This window comes from Amphibalanus amphitrite, unplaced genomic scaffold (genome assembly GCF_019059575.1).
Source record: "Amphibalanus amphitrite isolate SeventyFive unplaced genomic scaffold, NRLGWU_Aamphi_draft 000603F_arrow, whole genome shotgun sequence".
Classification (NCBI taxonomy): domain Eukaryota; kingdom Metazoa; phylum Arthropoda; class Thecostraca; order Balanomorpha; family Balanidae; genus Amphibalanus; species Amphibalanus amphitrite.
In genome coordinates this window covers 202712-228349 of record NW_024882097.1, presented here as the reverse complement: position 1 = coordinate 228349, position 25638 = coordinate 202712, and the positions used below count along the sequence as shown (strand labels likewise).

Here is a 25638-nt window from a genome sequence, read left to right as displayed (position 1 = left end):
CTGGCGGATCCAGGCTTGCGTTTTGGGGGGGGCCAACTCATGCAGGAGCCAAACCTAGGGTACCCCCAAATCCTGTTTTCTCATCGGATTTAGGCCACTTATTTTTCGTCACAGCCCTGACACTATGAATTTTTTTTAACTAAAAAGAAAAATATATAAATGGTAGCCCACCCGACCCATGCCTTTATATTATTTTGTAAACACTTACCATTGTTTTTATCGACCAGTTAAAGGGACCCTCCCACCTTAACATTAGATTTGAGCTGAGATACCCAAAATGGGGTCCCTGGCTCAAAATTACCGGTTTCGGCACGCACTCACAACATCGAGAAATGCCTTAAATCGGAAATATTGAATTTCAAAATTGCAGCATTTTGATTCAGAGGGGCTAATGCTTTTGGATACCCCTCTGAATGTGTGACGTCAGCGGAGATCTAATGATTTTTTAATATTTTACTAAAACGTTTGGTAGCATGCGGTGGTATAGGCTGCTTTGCGCGCAACAAATGCCGCACTTTCAAATAAAGTCGCTAGGAACAGCAGCGGATATCCCAAAAGTAAACAAAAATAAAAGTCTAATCTCTTGAAAACCGGTGAATATTTTTCGATAAAATTTGGTAGATATTCGTTTTCGCCCTTTCTGAACCTAGCGACATCACTTTCATGCCAATTCATTAACTTTTTTGAAGGTGGGAGGGTCTCTTTAACCCGCTTCGAGTCAGTGCTTGGGTCCCTTTGCGGGCCGGGAGGTGGTAAAACAGCCCTGTCTAACTCGGCTCCTGGGCCACGCCCTGATTGAACTATGTTTCATTATCGTTTGGGGGAGGGGAAAACGGGCCACTTTAGGCCTCTGGGAAGGGGGCATGGCCCTAAATGCCCCCTCCCTGGATCCGCCAGTGTAAGAAGAGACCATTGGAGCTGCAGTTGGGTACCTCAGACATCATGGTACACCCTCAGATGTATGTATAGGACTCGCATGGAGACCTCTTATGCTATAGTGTACTGAAAGGACCCAAAGGAGCCTGTCTATATGGGCTCCCGGAGATAGACGTGGGCCCTCAGGAGCCCGCCAGAGCCCCAATGAGGGATAAGTGAGGGATACCAAGTGCCTGCAATTGCATATTGCATAAGCCATAACGCCTTTACAAATCAATATATTATGCATCAGTGGCAGATCCAAGGGGGGCCACATAGGTCATGACCCCCTTGGTGCCCGGGGGCACCACAGGCCTGTCAGGGGCACCACCGGCCTAGTAGGGGCACCACCAGCCCGCCAGGGGCACCACAGGCCTAGCAAGGGCACCACGGGCCTGTGAGGGGCCCCACAGGCTTGTCAGGGGCACCCCAGGTCTGTCAGGGACACCAGAGACCTGCCAGGGGCGCCGCCGGCCACGCAGGGGCACCATGGGCCTGTCAGGGACACCAGAGGCCTATCAGGGGTACCACAGGCCTTACAGGGGCACCACCGGCCTTGCAGGGGCACCTTGGGCCTGTCAGGGGCACCACAGTCCTGTCAGGGCCCAGGGGCACCAGCGGCCTAGCAGGGGCACCACAGGCCTGCCAGGGGCACCACCGGTCTAGCAGGGGCACCATGGGCCTGTCAGGGGCCCCACCGGCCTCGCAGGGGGCACCACCGGCCTCGCAGGCATCACGGCATCACGCAGGGGCACCTTGGGCCTGTCGGGGGCATCACGGGCCTGTTGGGGGCACTTTAGGCTTGTCAGGGGCACCACAGTCCTGTCAGGTCCCAGGGGCATCAGCAGCCTAGCAGGGGCACCCTAGGCCCGCCAGAGGTACAGCCCACCGCTAAAGTAATGTAGGGTTTTACCAAACTCAACGGTTGGCTTTGACTGCCGATTGTTTAATGCGAAGTGATTGAAAAGAAGATGTCAATAGCTAAAGTTGCAGCTGCAAAGGTGACGATACATATAAGCTACATTCAAAGTTTCATTGTAGTCTGGCTAATCGTTCCTAAGCTTCAGAAGCAGAACATACCCATGACTGAAACCCCACATTACTTCTGCTGTGGACTGTACCACAGGCCTGCCAGGGTCCAGGGGCACCACAGGCCTAGCAAGGGCACCACGGGCCTATCAGGGGCACCTCAGGCTCCCGTGCCCCCCCCCCTCCCCCCCAGATCCGCCAGTGATGCCACACCACGCGAAACACCGCCAACTACCAGCTGCCGCGCCATAAACACGTGCCAACAACAGTCTTTTTTTAAGGTCGACTCCGCTCGCGCAACTTTTGACTGACCCTCACTGCTACTATATTGCTTCCATATTATGCTGTGGAAAGCTTTACTTCACCAAGTGGCTAAAAACCTCCATCAAAGTATATTTTCTTAGCAATTTTTCTGACGTTTTGGGGGGGGCCAAACAGGCCACTTTAGGCCTTTGGGGGGGGCCATGGCCCCCGTGGCCCCCCCCTGGATCCGCCAGTGTACGTGCTCAATATAACATGTTTTTGTGGTACTCGTACTTAATTCCATCATCATGCAAACGTATCATCCCACAAATAACAGTTATCATACCATGTCATATGTTTCCATATATTGACACGTACACGAAGGAGCTCACACGGACATTGATAACGCTCTGTCTCGCAGGAATGATTGTCCACATCGCCTGTCCTAGTGTATATTCAGATCACAGCACAATAACGTATAGCCTGCGGCGGGCCGGCTGGCGGCGCCGGCGCAACAGCTCGATCGGCGCAATCACTATCACAATCACTGCTGGCGCCGCCAATCACGTGCGTTTGTTCGCACCAGTCTGTCGGCAAGAAAATCGTTCAAACAAATCACGTGCGCTTGCGAGCAAGTGGCAGGGCATACTATAAAGCGCTCAATCATCGCACCTGACTGTCATGGCCGTCCAGATATGGTCCGAAACGATAAAATAAATTAACAAAACTCGGGCCGCACGGGCCTCGAGTGTGTCAAAGCGTAACATGCTCGCATATAAACGTCATTATCTAGCAGCTGCCGCTGTGGAGGAGCGAGTCCGACCACACAGCAGTGATACTGGAGCCGGGCCCGCCTGTTGCTCCTGACAGTGTTGTCAAATCATTAAATCGGCGATCAATCATTCCCCAGCGACCCTATCATCGCACATTGGCATTGACGGAGCAGCGGCTAAATGTTTCCATACAACCAGCCCCTAAAACGTGATACAACCCAGCTCTCTCTCACACACACTCGCACAAATGACTACCCGACGCATTCTAACTGCCTGCGTTACCTATTTCACCTACTGAACACACTCAGCCGGGTCCACACACTGCCGTACTGTGCGCAGTGCCATCTGTCGAGCAGGCCGATAATACTAGTGCGCTGCGCGGCCGGCAGGTGGCAGCGTAAGCGGCCGGCCGGCCGACGGAGGTTTGTACTGGTAGCTGGCGCGCCTGAGGCGGCAGCGGCGGCGGCACGTGCAGCTTCCCTGATGGGCGCAGCCCTGGCTGATCAGTCTGAAATCGGCAGACTGCCGTTAGTCACAGTCCAAATAGGAGAAGAGCCGCACAGAACTCCAGATCATGCCCTCGAGCAGAAAGGGAAACTGCAGCAGTTGAAGGTCGTAGATGCAACAACCGAATAGGACATTTGGGTGACAAAGTCTACAAAGTGACCTAATCGTTCCAAGCTGTATGCTACAGTCTAAATCTCCTGACTTAACTTAAAACGAGAAGATTGATACATCCGGAGCAACCATCCACGATAGCCTACAAGGCATTGACCTTCAAACCACACATACCTCTCATCCTCTCGCCCGCGCACCTTTGGTTCGGAGGATTGTGGGTGCCGCCGGCGGCCCGCTCAGGCGGCGTTGGTCTCTGGCCGGCTGTCGAGCCACTCTGTGCGCAGCTGATCGGTGCGGGCCGTCTGTTCGGCGTCCAGCCGCTGCCGCCAGCTCTGGCGGCGGTCCAGCGCCTGCTGACGGACCTGGGGAGGAGGAGAGGGGGAGGGGGAGGTCAGAGGGGTACTGTCTGCCGCTGCCGCCAGCTCTGCCGGCGGTCCAGCGCCTGCTGACGCACCTGGGGAGGAGGAGAGGGGGAGGGGGAGGTCAGAGGAGTACTGTCTGTCGTCTGACGCTGCCGCCAGCTCTGCCGGTGGTCCAGCGCCTGCTGACGTACCTGGGGAGACGGAGGGGAGGTCAGAGGGGTACTGTCTGCCGCTGCCGCCAGCTCTGCCGGTGGTCCAGCGCCTGCTGACGCACCTGGGGGGGGGGGGGGGGGGAGGTCAGAGAGGTACTGTCTGCCGCTGCCGCCAGCTCTGCCGGTGGTCCAGCGCCTGCTGACGCACCTGGGGGGGGGGGGGGGAGGTCAGAGGGGTACTGTCTGACGCTGCCGCCAGCTCTGCCGGCGGTCCAGTGCCTGCTGACGCACCTGGGGAAGAGGAGAGGGGGAGGGGGAGGTCAGAGGGGTACTGTCTGCCGCTGCCGCCAGCTCTGCCGGTGGTCCAGCGCCTGCTGGCGCACCTGGGGGGGGGGGGGGGGGAGGTCAGAGGGGTACTGTCTGCCGCTGCCGCCAGCTCTGCCGGCGGTCCAGCGCCTGCTGACGCACCTGGGGGGGGGGGGAAGGTCAGAGGGGTACTGTCTGACCCTGCCCCCAGCTCTGCCGGCGGTCCAGCGCCTGCTGGCGCACCTGGGAAGAGGGGGAGTGAGGGGGAGGTCAGAGGGGTACTGCCTGACGCTGCCGGCGGTCCAGCGCCTGCTGACGCACCTGGGGAGAGAGGGAGAGAGTGGGGTCAGATGGTACGGTCAGACTCAGAGCTGCGGCCGGTGCAGCTGTCAGAGTGCCCACTGGCCGATCTGGTGAGAGGGAGGCCAAAGAGGTCCGAGGGGCAAGGTTCAGAGCTAGCGTAGGTCATAGATGGACTGGTATGCCAGCGAGGGTGTAACTTGCTTCTGGAGTCTGCCGCCAGCCAAAAGGACGGGGTTCCGCTGTTACAAAACAACGGTGTCTATTGAGACGAGATATCTTGCGGATAATATATCCGCTAAGAAGTTAATTGCCACAGCGGATAGGCTCTGACCTGATTGTGCCGTTGGCTGAGCGCCTGTTTGGCCTGCCGCAGGTCGGTTATATACTGACCTGTGTCGTCAGTAGGTACACTGACCTGGTTGTGCTGTTGGCTGAGCGCCTGTTTGGCCTGCTGCACCTGTTCGTTGAGCCGCTCGCGGGTCAGTTATCCCGCGCCCTGCTGGGGGGGGGGGGTGTTTGAACACCCCCCCTTGTGGTTTTTCGTGAATATCTCAAAAACGGCGGCGCGGAGCGCCGCCGTTTTTGGTACACCTTATCACACATCAATTCTACACATGTTGTGAAAATTTCAGACCAAGGTCATTCAAGGTCAGGTCACCAGGTCACTTGAAGTGACCTCACCTCATAAAAAGTTTCAATGTCTGTCATAGCTACACCGAGTGACCGATCGCTTTGAAACTTTCAGTGATTGCTAAGAGCAATAGCATGTACAAAATGTATATCTCAGAATTTTGATATCGATGACCTAAGGTCAGGTCAATTTTGCGACCTCCCCATTATAAGTCAATGGGAGAAAATTGAAATGCGCCTCTTTTGGACGAAAGACATTATAAACACTCCCAAACACTGAATTACAAGTGGTTTAGACACACTGAACATGAAAATGGTGTCCGTGACCCCTGTTTATGCCCTGAGGTCATCTTAGGTCACGAATGGTATCTAACAGTTTTTCGCAAATAACTTTTGATAGAGGCATGTTAGAGCGATGAAAACGCCTTAGATGTGTTCAGCTCGACGATACGGATCGACTGATATGCAACATGACCCTTTCCGGTCAGGTCATGACCTTGACCTGAGGTCAAATTTTCAAGTTGACCTTTCAAGGTCAAGTTATAGTTCATTCGATGCGTCTTGACGAGAGGAACACGATGCCGGTAAAAGTAAGCTCGTACAAGGCTTGGGTCAAAAGTTATTGCAGAAAAACTGTTTCCGAAAAAATCGGTTATTTTTGCAGTTTTTGCCCCCTGCAGGCAAAACCGTTGACGTTAGGTCAAATCTGAGAAAATTACTCAGAAAGGGCGTTAATAGGGCTATCGAAAGCGCTTTTCCGCGGCGCTGTAGCTCTATTGGTTCCCGAGTTATGCGTTGGCTTCTTGGAAATTGTCGACATTCGACCTGGAAATCGGCGAAATTTTGCCTTCAATGACCTCTGGTGACCTGACCTTTGACCTGACCAAAAAATTGACCGAAGTGATTTCCTCATTATTTTTGACGCTCTTTCGAACGCCGCCTTCCGCGTATCGCTACGTGGCCCAGGAGCCGAGTTAGAAGGGGGGGTGTTCAAACACCCCCCCCCCCAGCAGGGCGTGGAAATCCAGGACCCCCAGCAGGGCGCGGGTTATATACTGAACTGTCAGTACACTGACCTGGTTGTGCTGTTGGCTAAGCGCCTGTTTAGCCTGCTGCACCTGCTCGTTGAGCCGCACGCGGGTCAGTTATATACTGTACTGTCAGTTCACTGACCTGATTGTGCTGCTGACTCAGCGCCTGTTTGGCCTGCTGCACCTGTTCGTTTAGCCGCTCGCGGTGCTGCACGCCGTCCCTGACAATCACCTGCGACATCTCACGGCGTAACCTGGAAACAAACAACACATCATCATGGGCACGCAAGGACATTCAACACCGTATCAACGGACATATTACCACTTCTGGTTACACAAACCATTGCAAGCCAGAGTATGTACCGGCGCACTATTAACAATACATGCTTTCAGTTGGTATTTGGGGTGATAAATCTAGCACCAATGTTTCATTTCTGGCACCCACCTGGACCGTTCGTCTTTGGAGACGCTCTTCCGGTCGAGCCGCTTGCTGGCGTCTTTGAGCTCGCTCTCGATCTTCTTTTTACTCTCGGCCACCTTTTGGTCGTAGTAGACCTCGAGCTTCTTCAGCTGCTGCGCCTGCGCGCTGCGAACCACCTTATCCAGCGCGTCGTGGATCTGCGGCAAAAGAGCAGACGTGGTTATGGCATGGAAGACATAACAGCATTTACGGTGCGGAGAGACGTATTTATATCGGAGATGTTATCTGGACCTGCGTTAGCTATCATACCCAAAGTCCAAAAGCCACGCACAGGACTCACCATATCGATGTAGCGTTCGGTGAGCTCCCGCTCTGCTGCCGCCACCTGACGGCAGAACGTTTTCACAGCCTCCTGATCGGCCGGGTCGGGTGCCACCAGACTCAGACCCTCCCTGCAGAGACACGGACACACAGGTCACACTAGTGGGGTCGCATAGGAGCGCACCGAGTTATCATGTGAAAGTTGAGCGACTGAGTGGTCAATCAATGACTGACGTGCATGAGATGACTGAACATACCACAGCTATGGAAGTTGGAACTGACTATAAATAACTCATATGAAGACCTAATCAACCTCATTTAACACCGCTACAACCCTCACTTCTTCCCCGCTTCCCTATCACTCACACTTTGTTCGAGTTGGAGAACTTTTTCACCAGTTTGGAGTGTGTCCGCGAGAAGCTGTTCTTTTTCTCGGTGGTGGCCGGGCCCGGCGCGTCCTGCGGTCGCAGCCGCTCCCTGGCGAACTTTTTCCGCATGCTCTCCAGCTTTTTGTCGAGCTCCAGGCGCCGCTCGCGTACCAGTTTGTCCTCCCAGAGTTTGTCCAGAGGGACGGCGTTCAGGAGACAATCTGAGAGAGGAAAAAGGTGTCGGTCAGTCCATCGCACGAACATCAATTAGAAGCATTGTTTTACGTTCGTATCTCGTAACATCTCATAGATTGTCAATTAATAATTATGCATTTCATAAACATTTATAGGTACATCAACAAACACAAGCAAGTTACTATGACACAAGCAAGTTGCCTAGGACAGAAAACGCAGCCGGCACGCCCTCAAATATACCAGCTCGCCACCACTGATCACTGAATAGTGAACAGAGGCGGCCCATCTCACCGGGTATGGCGGGCTCTTCCACTGAGTTGGGCTGACTGTGCTGGGGACGCAGTGGCTCCATCCGCTCTGAAGGGGCGGCGGGGGGGGGGGGGGGTTAGACGAGGGGTCAGGCGGGGAGGCGGTCAGGCGAGGGGCAGAGAATGGACAGAGGTGGTCACGAAGTAGTATAGACGACATCAAATAATGCGGGATGTCAAAGAATCGCGAAAAATAAATGGTTCATGAACTTCAAACCAATTATCGGAAGATATGACTGATTCTGGCATGAAAATTCATTAACATATTTGAACAACTTGAACAATTTGGATTTATCTGTGATAATGCATTACGGGTATATTAAGCAATGTTGCACCCTAGAAAACATTCGTTATTAAAAAGCATAACGTAATGAATAAATTCAATAAAAGTCGCCCGACACAGCCGGCATGCGACGCATTCCATAATCATGCTGCATACCGCTGCCACCATGCGAGCTGAGTGAACATGCAATTAGGAGCCGGAAGGGGACGGCATGCACCGAACATTCCATCAGGGACATGTATCGCGTGCCGACCGCGCCCATGGGCAGGCAGGACTGTAAGAAGAATGCATCATATAGTGGATCTTGTAACCAAATCCCAGAGGTCAGTAGCTCGGTATCGATATCAGCCCCACCGGTCATACAGTGACCGTTCGGTTACATCGCAAATTGTTAGGAGTTCGTAGAGCAGTGATTATTGTTCTTCCCGTCAGATAACATACCATTTATTTTCACTTCCACACACCACTGGAACCTGCTCCACAACGAGAGGAGAAAAAACGAAAACTCTCACCAACAGAATAAGAACAGAAGCTCACAAACAGTCAGAAGTAAGAAACTCTCACCAAGAGAAGCCAGAAACTCTCACCAACAGTCAGAAAAAGGAGCACTCGAGACCAGTTCGCACAACACAACACCAGACAGAGGGAAGAATAGCCAGAAATGTGTACGACAAAGACATAGTCTGACGCCCGAGAGACAAAAGACAGGCGAAATAGAGAAGATAGACGAGACAGATAAGCGAGATTGGAGCTGACAGACAGACCACAGCCGGGCAAGCTGAAAAGAGAGTCGGCCAGATATATCCGGGGAGAACTGGATTTGGGGACAATGTACTGGGGATGGATGATGGTCAGTTAGCGTTCGGAAAGGCTGAGGCACAAAGTGGTTTTCAGTCAGAGGGTTTAGAAGGACAGTTTGCTCCTTTGGAAGGATGGTCCTCGGGAGATCTTTATCTTTCTGGATTCTGGGGAAATGCCAAGCCTGTGAAGCCATGTCGGTAAGGTAAGAATTCGATGAGATTATGAAGGAGATCAGAACCGGTCAGTTCCTCCGGTTAGATCCGCTCCGGGCCGGGTCGAGGTCACACCTGAGGCCGGCTGCCGGTGGTCCGGTCGGCTCGGCTGGTAGCCGCGCGACTGCAGGAACCGCTGCCAGAACACCAGCGGAAACACACCGAGCAGACCAGCAGAGGACGCCGACGGGTCACCTGTCGGCCGGTGACGTCACACACACACGGACCGGTGACGTCACACAAGGCGCTACCAGCTCCCGGCGGGGGATAGGGGAGAAGCGCGGGGTGGGGGTCGACACGACAAGGCGGGGGTGACGCTACAAATTATGTGACAACAGCTCCTAAAAGCGTGCAGTGAGTCTCGGTAAAGGTGATAAAAGGCTCATTTTACCTTGGAATGCGGAGCCGGAACCGCTAAAGGCCCGGTCCCGGAGCCAGCAAAAATAAATGGTTCCGGTCCCCATTGATGTAAAATTACGGAATTTATGTTTCAAAATCATAGACCATAAGCTGTTTATTACGAAAACTCATGACTCCGAATTCTAAAATTCCGCGCTATTTCGCATGTTTATAATGTAACCGTCGTAAGATATCGCATATCTATATCACAAACAACTCGAGACCAGTCGTATTTTCCGTCTCCGTCCCTCGGTTACTCTTTCGGAAAATGACGTCGGTCAAACTCACGCGCTGTGCCATGTTCAAAGCGGAGGTAATTGACATCAGCAACGGCGGGAGAATGTTTTCGTCCACCAATGACATGCTGAACTCATGTTGGTGAACAGCAAATCAACTATTTTACGAACGGTATCATGGGCAGGCGAGGGTAAACACTCCAGGCAAAACGCTATATGTACGTGAAAACAGAAGCGAACATATAAAATATACACACAGTCAGGTGATAATCTACAGTTGGTAAGCAGGCACGTCACTCAGGGGTGTGTTGAGGGGGACACGCAGAGTGCTATTTTCACACACAAACGCAAAGCGGGTGATGCGATCAGCGATTCACACGCCAAGCTGCCTGGGAAGTGTTTGGAAGGCGATATGTTGGCCCGTGAGTGAATGAGTGAATGAGTGAGTGAGTGAGTGAAAGAGTGAGAGTGAGGCTAGGGGAATGAATATGGTGAAATTCGTGGCTATTCGTAAATCGACTTACAGTATTTGTACGTAATCCAATCAGTAAATAATCTCAAGAATTCGCTAATCAGTGTGTTCTCGTATCGGCGTGCCGGTGCATCTGTATTCGTGTATTTGTATCTGTGTCCAGGGTCGCTGCTCCACTGCCGGACTCACTGTTGGTCTGGCCGGGCGCGGCGGCCGGTCCCGTGTCTGTGTCTCTGTGGTCAGTGTACCCCGGTGTACTCACTGTTGGTCTGGCCGGGCGCGGCGGCCGGTCCCGTGTCTGTGTCTCTGTGGTGAGTGTACCCCGGTGTACCCACTGTTGGTCTGGCCGGGCGCGGCGGCCGGCCCCGTGTCTATGTATCACTGCGGTCCCTGCACCCCGGTGTACTCACTGTTGGTCTGGCCGGGCGCGGCGGCCGGCCCGCGCGCCGGCGGCGGCTGCCCGGGGCTCTGTACGTCCGGTCCGTCCCTCACCCCGCCGTCTCCGTCCCCGACCCCCGGCTCCTCGGTGGGCGGAGGTCGGGCCGGGGTCGGCAGAGAGGCGTTCTCCGGGTCGTCGTCCAGCAGACCCTAACGGCGGAGAGAAGGGGTGGGCGGGGGTCAGCAAGGTCATCAGAGAGGTGAAACTGATCACCAAAGGTCAGACACGGGTCACTAAAGATAAACAAAGGTTAACACAGTCAGCAGCAGAGATCCACACAGTGGTCAATGCTCAGACACCCATCCCAGGTCACCCAGGTCACCAGAGGGCAGCCATGGGATTCTTGGGCCACCACAAGTTGGCAGACAGGTCACCCACAGGGCGCTCAGACTAGTTTTTTACCGGATGGAACGTAAGGGGTCGGTAGGATACCCAAACTATGCCAAAGTAATAGCCTTCTTCCCCAGAGCCACCGGCCGGCCGACCCACCCCATGGCGAGACTGTCTGCGTCGCACAACTACTGTGTAGTAACTGGACACAGCGAGATACACGACACATGACACACAAACACATGGACAACTCGGTTCTTACCCGGAGTCGGGGTCCTTCCGCAGTATGAGGAAAAAATGGCTCGCTCGCACAGCTGTTTCATTTGAATAGTAAATTACTCCAGCAATTATTATAACTAAGCCATTAACCAACTTGGACACGCTTAGCAAGAAATATGAGAACTTTCCGGCATAAAAATGGCACGATATCTGGCGCTGGACCATTTTCATTTTTCAAAGAGAGAATATTTAGCTGGAAAGTTTTAGATCAAACTGCAATAATGGACGTCATATCTCATCAGAGTTTCCCACTTTGGAACAGCGGCCATTGAGATTATACTTGAGCCGGAAATGACGCCCACAAAAAGTCTCCGAACAAAGGCTCCCGGTCGTCTGCGGCTCTCTCTCTCTCTCTCTCTCTCTCTCTCTCTCTCTCTCTCTCTCTCTCTCTCTCTCTCTCTCTCTCTCTCTCCTCCCCCTCACCTCCCCATCAGGTTCGTCGGTCAGCACTCGCAGCTGCTGCGCTCGCTTCTCCCGGTATTTGATCGGGTTGGCCAGAGCCTCGGCAAAGTCCGACAGACCGTCAGGCACGTAGTCGCCCACCGTCACCTGCGCAGAGGCTAGCACGTTAGGTCATCGGCGCAGAGACTAGCACGCCAGGTCACAGAGGCAAGCCGGCCAAGTCACCTTCGCAGAGGCTAGTACGTCAGGTCACACGGGCTAGCCTGTCAGGTCACTTGTGCAGAGGCTAGGACGACATTCTTCACAGCCTACTCTCTCTCTCCCCCACCTACTCTCTCTTTGGCTATCTGTGACAGTCCCCTGTGGCCGGCTCCGGGAGACGAGGGCCGAATATAGCCCGCCGCCGGTCCCCGGTAGCTCAGTCCGCCGATAGCATATTGAGAGACAGCACACGATGGGGACTAGTACGACACAACACCCCAGCCAGCAGCCTCGTCTCTGTCCCCGGGGCCCGGAGCATAGCGTCGCAACACAGGGCAATCAAAACCACTTCAAATGCCTGTGAAACTCGCTGTCCCACGTATACAAGCGCATAGTGCGGGATTGTAAAATTACAGCCAACTGGATAAGGCAAGCACAACTAAACACGGACTTAATCGTTACCAAACACAGGGATGACAGGACTCATGACTCACAACTTCTAGTCTATACATATGGGTAAACTAACATTTGGGGTCGAGTGAACCAAGCTTGAGACCAAGCAGCGACCCAGCTAACCATAAACCTCTGATTACGATCATCACACCGTCGAACTGCACAATAACATCCATCAGTGAGCTGTTTACGTCTCTCGCTACATAACTGTTGTCTCGAACGAACCTGGCTATTGTCAAGTAGCCTGCTGAGTCTTCGACAAGAGACAAGTAGGCGTCATATTTCTCTAAAAAGCAAGTTTACTCAGTAACACAATCGCGCCATACCTCGACAACCCACTAACACAGCTAGGTGTCCATACCTTGACGAACAGTGTGCTGAGTCCCTGCGGCTGTCCGGACTCGTTCCTCAGACTGATGTGCCGGTAGCCGGGCCGCAGACCGACCACCGGCAACACGCGGTGTCCCAGCAGCCGGCCCGACTCTTCGTAGGCGGCCACTCGGAGCACGGCCAGTTCCGGCAGCACCACCTGGACAGGGGGGAGAGGGAGGGGGAGGTTAGATGGTGGGGGCAGAACATGACCGGGCACGAGACAATGATGGGGTTACGATAAAACTCAATATCATGAGTTACATGAAACCATTTATTGTTATTGAACAAACCTATACATCCCGGCAGAGGGTAACAAACGCACAAAAGCATTAACATACGAATATGCTGCAAGCACTTACCAATAACAGAGCAAGAATGCTACGTGGCAACCACCGTAATTGCTTTTAGGAACCAAACTTATCAATAATGTCACCGGCAGTGAGGCTCCTAATAAATCGTCAGAACCAGCATATTCTGTCCCAAAGTATTACAAAGACCGTAATTTTTTGCCCAGTACACCGATTAACGCACATCAGTGGATCATATCCACCACCCCAGTACTTGTCCTTCCCTCCCGCCCCCCTCCCTCCCTCCCTCTCTCTCTCTCTCTCTCTCTCTCTCTCTCTCTCTCTCTCTCTCTCTCTCTCTCTCTCTCTCTCTCTCTCTCTCTCTCTCTCTCTCTTTCTCTCTCTCTCTCCCTCTCCCATTCACCTTTTTGAAGACGAACGTCTCGTCATCCCAGACGGGGTTGATGGCGTTGTTCTGGATGACGCGCGTCTTGAAGCGCCGCCGCACGGTGTCGGCCGGCAGACCGTACATGTCCACCTCCACCCACACATTGACGCGCTTTTCAGAGAGGAACTGGCCAGAGATCACCTGTGGGAAGTGGAGGCGGCGTGAGGATACGCGGACAGCTCAGGTGCTTGTTGAGTGCACAGGTGCACATCTCAGAACAGAGTGAACGGAGAAAAGATTTGAGATAAACGAATACCTATACTAGGTTTGTATTGCTTGCACGTCTACATGAGTAATATGCCGGTAATGCATATCAATTTACCAAGAATCCTCAATACGTATGTACAATAACGGATTACGTTTAGAACTGATCAAGTGAACTGGGGTAGCCAAGGTAACAAATCACAACATAGGCATCACTTTCCATCCATCTGGAGGTTTCAGTCGGGCTAATGAAGCTACACAAACTACGCGTTTCCTTGGAACCATCGACCTCGCCTGCTCGCCACTCCTGCCTGAATGTCCTCAGCTCCCACTGAAGCAGCGCCTCACCTTGACGGAGACGGTGCCGGCGATGATGCCGTCCACGGTCGACTCGGCGAACGGGTCGAAGCGCCGGTCCGGCCGCCGCATTATGTCCGGCTTCAGCAGGTACCCGGACCGGTTGTTGTACTCGAAGATGCCCATGTTGAGCTGCATCGCCAGGTCTGGAAACAGGGACGTGGTGTCACGTAAAAGGCGACAATGGGCCCGCGATGGCGGTGCGAACGAAAAAAAAACAACAAGCAGGAGTTTGGCACAATTTTGTTAGAAAGTCACAACTTTGGGACAAAAAAAAAAAGGAATATCCCGCCGGCATCTTACGAGTAACACTTTATTGATGCCCAAAAGTGCCATGTCTGGCGGCTGATCAGCTCGTAGAATGTTCGAACTACCAAGACCTCATCCCTATATTCCTCCACAGTCTCATTATGAGACATGAGCCGTGACTGCTCAGTCCTTCCACTGCTCCGACGGTATGTGAAGCTGCCCACAGCAGAGTTTGTCACGTGACGTCGTCACCCCATCAGCAGAAAGTCCGCTCTCAGGGTCAGCCTGGTCGTCCATCTCCGGACACGCGAGTCCCCAGCCCCTCCCCAGCCCCGGAACGGCGCCTGCAGCGCGTGGCGGAAGTCATCACCATATTTAAAACGCCATCTCTGCTGACAGGCCATTTGCAGAGGCCGTGGACACACTGCCGTGCCGTGCTCATATTCCCCATGGCACTGCTCCCTCCGCCGTCTCCGTCGCCGTTGCGTCGGGAATGCAGTGGGAGGCGTGGATAAATGCTGATATAGTGACAAGTGAGCGGTAGGACACTGGTAACTGGCGAGTGATGCAGGTTTGATGAACGCCAGAAAGATGCACAATGGGAAGGTCCAGTGAAAGAGGAAGATGCGCCAGCGTTTGGGCAGACATGAGACGGGGAGCGAGAGCAGTCACGGGAAAGAACAATAATTGAATGGAGATGGAGCGAGACACAGCGGAATTGATGTGCGGGAAAAACGTATACTTCTACGGGGTGATGGTGCAAACGAGAGGCGGGGAAGCACTAGTGTTTGATGATGATGTCAGCGGCATTGCGATAAACAATCACATCAAACGTACAGCCCAACAGAAGGAAAACCACTGGTGGAGATAATCGATAAGGCGTTTCAAGCCTAACAAGCAGCTCCGAACGACACACACAACCATCCCATTTTGAAATCTGGGACGTACAATCATCCTTCTCCCATGATGGGCCTTGCCACGAGCTGGTCCACTCTGTCTGGTCGACGGCGAGCCAACGCGCGACTATTGTCTACGTACGTGCCCGGGGGCGACAGCTGAGTGTGTTCAAGGCCGGCTATCACTCAGAACCAGCCGTAATGAAATGTCAGCGGACCAGCGGCTAGCGAGCCGCGCTGGCACGCTCGCCGGGCACGTGCTCTAGCGGGGGAGGACGGTGGATCAGCTGGCTGCACCGGGGACTATCGGGAACTCCCGCTGATTGACCGTGTCAGATCATCTGCTGGACATAGCCACAGCTCAGGCCTGAGCAGATCACAGAATAAGTACAATTGGCTGCGAGGGCTCACACAGAAGGAGACAGTTGTGAAAATAAATGATCCCAAAAGAACAAACGGCTCGGTGCGACAGTCCCGCTATGCATGCGCCATGCGGAAATTGACCTGTCTTTCTGGGAAGCAGTGGTACGTGTGTTACTATCTCCGCGTATTATACGGTAACGATATTATCTGCTTCTACGTGATGAGCTATGGATGATAACTGCACAAATAAACAACCAAAAGGGTTCAGCAGAAACGCTCAAGATTGCCTATAAGTACCACCTATTGCCTAAGTGAGACAGCTGATACTCGATTCAACTGAAATACAACTGATGAAAGGTGAGGTAGCGAGGCCCGTAGGCCGTACGTACGACATTATCAACTCGGTTTATCGCTACCGTGGCGAGCTGACCTCGTCATCATCGGAACAAATTAACACCTTGCAGATCATTGGTACACATATAAGGCCAAGGAAGCCATCGTGGTCTTAGCACGTACCACGCATCAACTCGTGGGTTCATTAGAAAACCGCATTAGACGCGGCGAAATATTGAGCTGCTGTAGCCAGTGGCATCCACACCCACGAACGTGATTTTGTTTCTGGGAAGCGCTACGCCACGACTAGCCAGTCCACGCCACACCGGCCCGTGGTGAGCAGTAGCCTCGTACATACGAGGGGAGATAGCATCATCCAACAAAAGGCGTCCCACGACAGGCCGTCATCACGGGACAAAGTGGCCGGCCCGATCCGTCACCGACCGGCCACGGGCCACCTCTCCGCCATTAGCTCGTGATGAGAACTAATGAAAATCAGCGCGGCCGGCGGCGGCCAGAGATGCGGCGCACGTTCCTCCATCAGGTATTCGGCGCGGCTGCCGCCACGCTGAGCACCAATGAACGAGTGATTCATTACCGCGATAGCGGTGCCCAGAGAAAGCGACCGGCTTTGGTCAGCGTGGCAACGCGGTGGCAATATCCGCACCGCGGTCTGCGCGGCAGTCAGCAGTAATGGAGTCGATATTAAATTCGTGTCTGACACAGCCACAAGCTGTGAAATCATTGATCCAGGTGGTGCATGAAGTGGAAAAGACTCACTTCACTACTTTCAGGGCCAGAACCGACCTCATACGATAAATTTCCGACGAGTTTACTGTGCACATCACGTATTCAGCAGAGGTGTTCATTGGGCTGTATCTGTCGACTCCACATTCATAATGGCATACCTACATCGGTCTGGTAAGGCGAAACTCTTAATGATTCAGGAAAATGTGCTTATGAACCACCAGTTATCTAAGCCTTGTAATTGCACGCATGCTAAGATATTAGCAGTCTGGGATTGAAATAAATAACGAATTAAAACCATAATAGCGAGGAACTTCTAAGGGGGTACATAAGCTCGCGCGCGAGTCATCTACGATTAACCAACAATACATCCGCCCACCCCCTCAAACCCATCATCTAATTGCGTCGTCTACATCACAAATAGACACCTCTAAATACCTCCGTCTACCCAGTACCGAAGTTCACAAACTTCCCTCGCTCCCCGGCTGTGAAGTTCCGCGCCACTGCTCACCGAGTGTCTGAAAGTTGAGCGCCACCAGTTGGCAGCCGGCGTTCCAGTAGACCTGCGGCATGAAGTTTGAGCTCTCCAGGCGCGTGCCCTTGGGGTAGACGCGGCTCAGCTGCCGCTTGTTGTAGTTGACAAAGTCCACCGGGAAGGCCTTCAGCAGTGTGGTGGCCTGCGTTTCCACCATGGAGGACATTTCGTAACTGCGGTTACGGCCTGACGGACGGACCCAGCGGACGGTTAGACGTGTCGGCGCAGGCGGCGCTACCGGAGATTAGTTCACACATGGGAGCAGTACATTGTGTGGAGAGACAGCCCGAAGGGAAGAGTCCAGGCATTGGTAGGATTGTGATTGCAGGATTGCAAAATCCTGATTGCATTCCTTTTTGGTGGATTGCACCTGGATTTGAAATCCATTCCAAAAACAGGATTTGATTGCGGATTGGATTGCATCATACTTCCAATTTTTGCAATCCAATCCGGATTGTGTTTGATTAGTGCTTTGAAATGGTTTGTTGCGATTGAAAATTTGAGATCGGCTTCATCGGCTTAATGTACTTTGCTATCAAGGGCTTTACATCGAAACTTGAAATAATTTACACTTTTAATTTAAACGCTCAAAATAATATACGCTGATGAACTACATAGGAAGGGCAAAATTACGTATGTGAGGGCGAGTTTTAAAAATATAAAACACTGGATGGGTAGATGTTTAAATGTGGGGGTGTTCGAGGCAAAAAATATTTCCCATAAAATACCTGTGCCTTAGATAGGAATTACTCGCAAGACTAGGTACTAGAAATGTGTGATTTGGGGATGGAGGCACGGCCCTATGCCCCCCTCCCTCCCCCAGATCCACTAGTGCACTTAATAACACAACAGGATTGCAAAAAAGGATTGCGGATTTGATCACAATCCAAGTGGAAAAAGGGGATTGCGGGTAGGAATGCATTCCACTTCGGCACTAGGAATGTGGATTGGGAATGCAATCCTTTCAAAAAGGATTTTACCGATGCCTGGGGAAGACCCTTCTCGTATCATTTCCACGAACAGAATCGCGAGAGCATGCATTTTACAACAGAGCGGACGTAGCCAAGCGCATAACAAAAGACATTCCCTCCCCGTCATCGCTACCCTTACAGCTCCCCTATGTCCTCACGTTCTGCCTCGGCGAAGCTGTGAAAGTGTCCGGGCTGGACGTAGTTGACCAGCGCCGATATCTCGGCGCCGGCCTCCGACTCCTTGCCGGCGGTACCCGAGTCTTTCTGTGTGTTCTCGCGCAGCCGGCGCTCCTCGGGACTGAGGCTGTCCTCGTCCGAGTCCGAGCTGCTGCTGCCGGCGTCGTCAGAGTCCTCGTCGTCTGCCTGACTGGGCTGCTTCTCCAGCGGCGGAGGGGCCGGGCGGGATACGTCGCCGTTACCCTGTACCTGCTGGTGATTGAGAGCGAAAGGAAGACAGGGGGATGAGTTGTCAGCAGCGGCGGATGGATAATTACGGCTATTATTATAAGAAAACCTGTACGGGGTTATTGGGCGGATACGTCGTTGAATATACGCTATGAAGCGTTCGATTTTCACAAACCACCGCTTATACTTACATGATCACAACTGATAATTCAGCCAAGTCAGGTACCGCATCTGATTGCCATTACAATCCAAGTGTACCACCAACAGCACACTCCCAGCCCATATAACACACAGCCCCCAGTCTCTACAACACCCCGTACCTCCTGCGGTGATCCCGACTCGAGCGGCAGGTGGAACGTCGTGTCCGACGTCTGCTTCGTCACCAGCTTCTGCTTGTGGTGCTTCTTCTTGTTCTTGATGAGAATCTTCCGCCTCAGGGCTGTCGGCGGCGGCAGAGGAGAGCCCGCCTCCAGCTGCGAGGAAAATCCAGTGGGGAAAGTTAGACCATTTGACGTTCTAAAAAAGCTACAATTTCCTTCAGATGCTAATCAAGTGTGTATCTTCGCTTAAAATTTACCGAGTCGAGTCAAATGCGAAAACATAATTCAATTATGTAAATCTATTTCCTAACCCAACAAAAGTGACCGAAAGACGTAACGGTAAAAACCAATAGCATCCGACCGACATACCAACTACGAACATTTCGCATCGCCAACCTATCGAATTCCCATCCCGAGTGACACATTCCAACATTGCAGCTGAAGGCCACAGCACTCTAACTGGCCTTACAAACACAGAGCCGTCGGCCGCAGTCGCGCCCAATTACGTCCGATCAAACACAGTCCGCCGCTCGACAGTCACCGAACGGCCGCTCCACAGTCACCGAACGCACGGATCAATGGTCGGTGCACGCCCGTCGGCCGGCCGCGGCCGCATGTTCCTGGATCAGCGCAACTAGTGGACTCGACAGAGAGACACACCCGCGGCCGGACACACTGCAGCGCTGCCAGGCAGAGACAGACCGCCCTGCGTCCCTGCGTGTCTCCCCGACTCAGCGCACCCGGCAAACCCCGCCCGTGAGAGGGAGAGACAGGTCCGTCGTAGGTCACACTCTAGTCATTCTTCAATCATGGCCACACTACAGTGATACCAGTCTGCCCAGCACATCCCGTAGTTGCGCCGATACGCTGCGGTCTGATTGGGCATGCGTTTTGGGCATAGCATGGCATCGACTCGAGAGCAGATGCGGCTAGAGCTAGACCTAATATCACCATGCCCTGCGCCCAATGATGGCGAGAGAATAGCAAACTGATCATAAGCAAGTATTAAGAACGACCATAGGTCGAGACAGCCAGCCTGGTACCGGGCACGATAAATATTCGTAGGATCACGCGTGCTATTCTAAAATACGCAAACATCTGGTCCAATTCCCGACTCTACCATTCCCGTTTCCGTTCGTTTAATCAATGTTCCTCATAAAGTGCACTGTTAGCGAGCCGGCGGTGTCGATGTCACAGGTGTCAGTATTGACACGGTGTCAGTCGTGTCACATCTCCATCGACCGTATGACACCGTACTGTGACACGGGAATGGGCGCCATTCGCTAATTGGGCGCGGACGGACGGCGGTGTCACCTTTCCGCCGACACCGCCGGCCATCAGCCAAAGGACACCGCGGCTGGGAGGTGCCGCTAAGTGACGAGCGGTGAGACGACCGGATGGGCAGGCGGGTCAGGCAGCAGGCACGGGAGGGAAGTGCACGGTGTATCCCTGTGGTATCCGAGCTGCGTGCGATAGTGTACAGGTGTTCTCAAGAATCAATGTTGTGCGTTCACCTTTTTCATTGTATTACTGGACCTCTGACAACAGCTACTCACAGAAAGACGTTTGCAATAAATTTAATACGAACTGAAAATGGCAACATGTAAGAAACTCTTACCGGATAGTTTTCCAGCGGGCAGTCGAGCAGGAGGTCGCCGAAACTGTCCCGGCAGTACTGGGCGATCTTGGCCTGCTGTTTGGGGTTGCAGTGGTTCTCGAACGACAGAATCACCGGCCACTCGGAAGTCTTGAACGCCGACTCGGCGATAGCCTCTATCACGTCCTGCGGAAAACATCAACAATCAGAACTGAAAACACAAACTGCATCCCAATGACAGTGAATCGCAAATCAGGGCGACAAACACACGAGTCTGCATTAGAGCCACAGGATCGAACACTGCGCCACAATCGGATTTGGTAATTTGTTCATTATCTAATTGCCAGCTATTTCGTTAAGCGCCGGGCTCAATCAGCTAATGGCAATTAACGCCTCCACGGTTTGCATCGCTGTTGGTAATTAAATTTGCAAACGTGGAAATGCCAGCCAAAGATTGCGGCAAACACGGTCCCAGGGCAATACTGCAGACATTGGAGGTCGTAAATCACGACATAAATCACGATTATTTGGGTCGGCATGGAAATTCCCTCTCGTTAATTGCTATAAAATATCCAATCAGCAACTGTGAATTAAAAAAAATGCACTCCTGTAGCCTGTGCTGGACGGACTATTCCCGAGGACTGAAAACCAACGATCTGCGAATAGCTGTAAAGCTGAAAATGATAAACACGAGTTTGAATTGGGGAGCCGGTTGACGCCGTCCGCCGGAGCCCCACCTTGGCCGGAATCTCGGTGACCATGGTGTAGCCGTGGCACACTATCGGCTCCTCGGTGCGACCGTTCCAGAAGTCGAGCTCCACGCAGCGGCAGCCGGTCAGCAGGCACTGGCGGTAGATCTCCACTGACGACTTGCCCGTGAACTGGTGACCTGGCCGGGACACAGGGTCACCGTCAGGTCGGGCTGGGTCACGGCTTGGGCTGGGCTGAGCAGGACGGGGCGGGAAGGAATTTATCAGGGCAAGATGGTGTACGACAGGAGAACGCAGACTTGCGAAGAGCGGGGCGGGGCATGGGGCATAACGGGCGTCCTAGGTCAAGGAAGGTTATAGCCCAGTCTGGGCTCACGATAAATTGAGCGTGCTCATGGCACTGACATCCAGTACCGAAATCAACGTTCAAGTGGAAATTGTCAGCTGACAGATATCCTACTCTAATTCGAAATGGCAAGTCAATGTGGCGTTCACTGATTGGCCTCACGGAGACCATTTCCCCTCCAAATGAAATGAAATACGTCTTACACCAGTCCAGTCGAAAAATCCACGGTTAACTGTGGGGAAGCCCAGACTTAGTGGACGCCAGCCATTTCTCTAATTGAAGACGCTCTGGGACCTTTACAAGGTGGTTTAACCGCACACCAGGTCAACTCACCGGTAAGGTAGGTGTTGTGCGACGAATTGATAAAGTAGTGTGACAGAGGCTGGTCCATGTCGTCACTAAGGTCGAACTTCTCGGGCGCCACCACCGCGTTGTCGTCGCTCATGAGGTACGCCATAAAACCCTCCACACTGAGGAGCCCTGCAAAACGCCGAAAAAAAATCCAATTAGAAACATGATCTTTCTGGATTTTATCGGTGCTGTAAATATCATCCCTGATCTTACCCGCATACCCCTATTGGTTTCCATGGTTACACATACGGCGGTCGACCAGCATCGTAGGCCACGACACACGGCCACTCGCCAGTTGTACAAAACAAACCCGTTCCACCGAGTTTGCGTGGGGAGACTGCCAAAGTTTTGCTCGGTACACGTCTGAGATGCCATCGCCGCCTGACGCCTAAAGTGATTGACTCGGGAAAGCATTGGTTTAGACTGGCACCGGCCGAAGCCCGGCGAAGAATGACGGCCGAAATCGCCGACAAAGCAGCTTTGAGCATTGTTCTCGAGCCACGCGGCGATAACGGAAAATTCCACCAAGTTTAGCAGTTCAAATAAAATTAAAAACAGAGCGAATGGGCAGAAACGGTGATGAATTTTACGAGAAGCCTTGCAGCAGCCTCCCGACACGGGGTGGCACCGGTCTCCCCAGAAACCCAACCCTGCGGCCTGAACAGCCACGTCCTCGGACTCAGCAAACAGTTTACAGCCGCGCCGGGCCGTACCCAGGTACCGGAGCCCCGCGGCGGGCACGCGCGGCGCCCCCGCGGTGGTCCACTCACCTTTCTGCACGTTCGCCCGGTTCGGCTCGTACTGGGCGATAATTTCTCGCGCCTTCTGCGCGTCGGCGTACGGGTAGAGGATCTCGTTGAGCCGCGGGTCGCGCTGCTCGTGGTTGAGGAACTCGACCACCTGAGGCACGGTCATCTGGCCCTTCTTGCGGCCGCCCCCACCGCACCTACCGGTGACACGGGAGGGAGGGGCGGGTTAGAGAGAGGTGGGGCGGTACAAGGAGAAGTGAGTAGGTCAGAGTGTGTGTTGACAAGAAAACGGCTACAATTGGGACTGTTATCCAGTATCCACGCATGTGGATAGCATTACTATGTGGATCTATGTAAATAGACCTACGAGTATGTAGGGAAAACGGAGAAAACAGGTTCATGAAACATCAACAATAACACGAAATATGGGACGCATTCTAAACACAACACAGAGGAAATGCAATGTGTGAAGACACCTTACGCCTTAGTAGACGCTTTAGCTTCGGCAGATCAGTGGTATTTAGGTCAAATAAAAGTTTTACCTCCTTTTTACGGCGCACAAATTTGCCACCAATCAGGTTATCCTCTGACCAACTATCGAACTCGTCAATTAGGAGCAAATGAGCTGTAATTCACGAGTTAAGCCGAAATAAGCCAGTTCACGAGACGGCAAGTTTTCGCTGAACTACTGAATAGAGCTCTCCGTCGTCTATGAGCTTTGGGGGCCCGTGGGACGCTTCTGAGCAGGGAACTGAATGGAACCATCCGAAATAGAACACCTCCAAAGAAAGCTGGGCCACTCCATTTCGCTACATGACATTGAGGGAGACAAAACAGTCCCCGGTCCACCATATTTCATGGCGCCAAAAGGCAAAAAGACTGCCTTCACTGACGACGCATGTAACAACTAACGAGACCGTTGCTTACGACAGCGAGTCATGTGCCGGTTGGTAGCAGTTATAATCAGGGGGTCATTTTTGATGAAAGACCCCAGACCGCCGAAACCTACGAACTAGTTCACTTTTTCAGGTCGTTTCCGGCTACGAAATCGACTTTGGCTCACGCTGTCTACTTAGAGCTTCAACCGTCAGTATCAAAAGTCAAAACCCTTCTGCGGGGGAAACTACAGAACAAAGCAATTTTGCATGGAGGACACCCATTATCCAGCACCGCTCAGTCCCGTGCCGCCATTGTCGCTGATCTCATTACTGTTCTGCGCTGACAGATTAGCCGAGCCACTGCCACGGACGCTATCAGAGTCGGGCGACGCTCCCCTCCCCCGCCCGCCCGCCGCTGTCGCTGCCGCCCCCACCAGCGCTGCCGTCGGCCCCGCCCTCGCTCACAGGGACACCGCAGCCCTGCCGCAGCCGACCCTGACCAGAATCTGGACCAGAATCAGCGTCAGAGTCCGTCTGTTTTACCGTTGCCATGACAACGCCAGCGGCATGTCTCCCGCAGAGAGTAACCGGTGACCGGCGGAATGTCCGAGCCCCAGCGTCGACATCGATTGCGGGGCAATAAGATACGGGCGTCAGCACACGGCGCACGGGGAGACCGCAGAAACACAGGCGAATCTGTACTGACGACACCGGACAGATGTACATAGTAGTACCATTTCAAACGTGGCGGACCAGGCATTAATCGCAGTTTGCAAGGCAGCCGATCGCTGCTCCAAAACCACACCTATACCTAGCCCCATGTTGACTTCACGTGCAATTCAGCAGCCCGTGCTGCTGAAGTGTGCCACTGCCCGAGTCGGTCATATTCCGTGCACGCGATGGCCCCACACGAGGCGCGTTCCAGCAGACCTCCCAGGCTAACAAGCGCAACACCCCGTCCGCAGGGTAGCGTACCTTCGGGTAGCTCCAATCGGTAAGCCGTCAGTCGCCAGCCTGCCAGCCTGTCGCAGACATCTAAACGCAATACGATTACGATGTCATTAGGCTTAAGTTATATCAAATAAACTGTACTATACGCACTGGAAACCCACTCAAAACGGATCACCGGGGTTTTACGGTCCCCAACTGCGCTGTCGTCAAAGTGGTGGCCGGAGGAATCTAGTAGCGAAACTCACAGCTCGTCGAAGATTTTCTCGATCTCTCGCCGACCGGTGAGGTGCATGTAGAACGCCAGAAAGTGTTTCATGGTGAACTTGTCCTGCTCTATGGTGTCACTCTGCGGGAAAACGGGATAAGTTTCTGTGAACAATCCGTAACGGTTGGCAGGTCACTGGCGGTGTCACTTGCACGCAAATGTTCTATGAAGTCTGATGCCTTTGGCAACCATCAGTAGAAAAAGCGACAGAAGGTACTCATATAATTAACTACCGAGCTCAATGTTTTCTAGCCACAAGCAAAACACCAACAAAGCAACCATAAAGTGGCGGATAACAATTATAATAAACGTCGGCTATCAAACTGACCAAAGGAAGCGTAAACATGCCTGCGGATTGCCGTGTCGGAAACAGAATGCTGCGTTCCTTTAGGCCGTTTTAGCTCGCTCACCTTGACACAGGGGAGGCCACTGGACTCGAGGGCCTTTTCCACCCGCTTTCGGTCCTCCTTGTTACTGGCGAACGACTTCACGATACTGAAACGCAGAAGGGGACAAGTGTTAGACGGGCTAGATGGTAGGCAGGCGGAGTCAGCGCAGTGGTGCGAGCGATAAACCAAATTGTGAGACGGCATCTCTAGCTGCTATGCAGCCTCAATGCTAAGTACTAAAATCGCTTCGAAGAGGAAAACCATTCGAAGAGGAAAACCGAACGATCGACGTTATTCGGAATCAACAAATAATTTACACATCGACCAAACAAACCTCACCACATAAATGCATCGACACAGGTGTTTGTAAACCGCGCCGGCTTGGGGATCGAGGAATAGCTGTCGGGTGAGTGTAATTAGCACAAACTCCACA

The 25638-nt window shown here is 53.0% G+C and overlaps 1 protein-coding gene across 4 annotated transcripts in view; it reads right to left on the bottom strand.

Moving 5' to 3' along the window:
* Positions 1-2530: 2530 nt before the first annotated feature.
* The window catches only part of LOC122394655 (1-phosphatidylinositol 4,5-bisphosphate phosphodiesterase classes I and II-like), a 78060-nt gene continuing 54952 nt past the window's right edge, over positions 2531-25638 (bottom strand). The window contains exons 7-29 of one of the 4 annotated variants that reach the window (XM_043391665.1): positions 25227-25311; positions 24797-24897; positions 22744-22919; positions 21956-22102; positions 21304-21455; positions 20588-20752; positions 18970-19122; positions 18403-18673; positions 17250-17459; positions 14142-14296; positions 13566-13730; positions 12844-13011; positions 11850-11975; positions 10789-10966; positions 9347-9466; positions 7959-8024; positions 7471-7693; positions 7124-7235; positions 6808-6980; positions 6547-6616; positions 5117-5158; positions 3776-3940; positions 2531-3468 (exon numbers count right to left, since the gene is read on the bottom strand). In XM_043391665.1, coding sequence (XP_043247600.1) covers positions 3815-3940; positions 5117-5158; positions 6547-6616; positions 6808-6980; positions 7124-7235; positions 7471-7693; positions 7959-8024; positions 9347-9466; positions 10789-10966; positions 11850-11975; positions 12844-13011; positions 13566-13730; positions 14142-14296; positions 17250-17459; positions 18403-18673; positions 18970-19122; positions 20588-20752; positions 21304-21455; positions 21956-22102; positions 22744-22919; positions 24797-24897; positions 25227-25311 — 3184 coding nt within the window. In that variant the 3' untranslated portion in view covers positions 2531-3468; positions 3776-3814. Of the gene's footprint in view, positions 3469-3775; positions 3941-5116; positions 5159-6504; positions 6617-6807; positions 6981-7123; positions 7236-7470; positions 7694-7958; positions 8025-9346; positions 9467-10788; positions 10967-11849; positions 11976-12843; positions 13012-13565; positions 13731-14141; positions 14297-17249; positions 17460-18402; positions 18674-18969; positions 19123-20587; positions 20753-21303; positions 21456-21955; positions 22103-22743; positions 22920-24796; positions 24898-25226; positions 25312-25638 lie in introns of all 4 variants that reach the window. The other 3 variants (XM_043391666.1, XM_043391664.1, XM_043391667.1) reach the window with 3 other exon arrangements.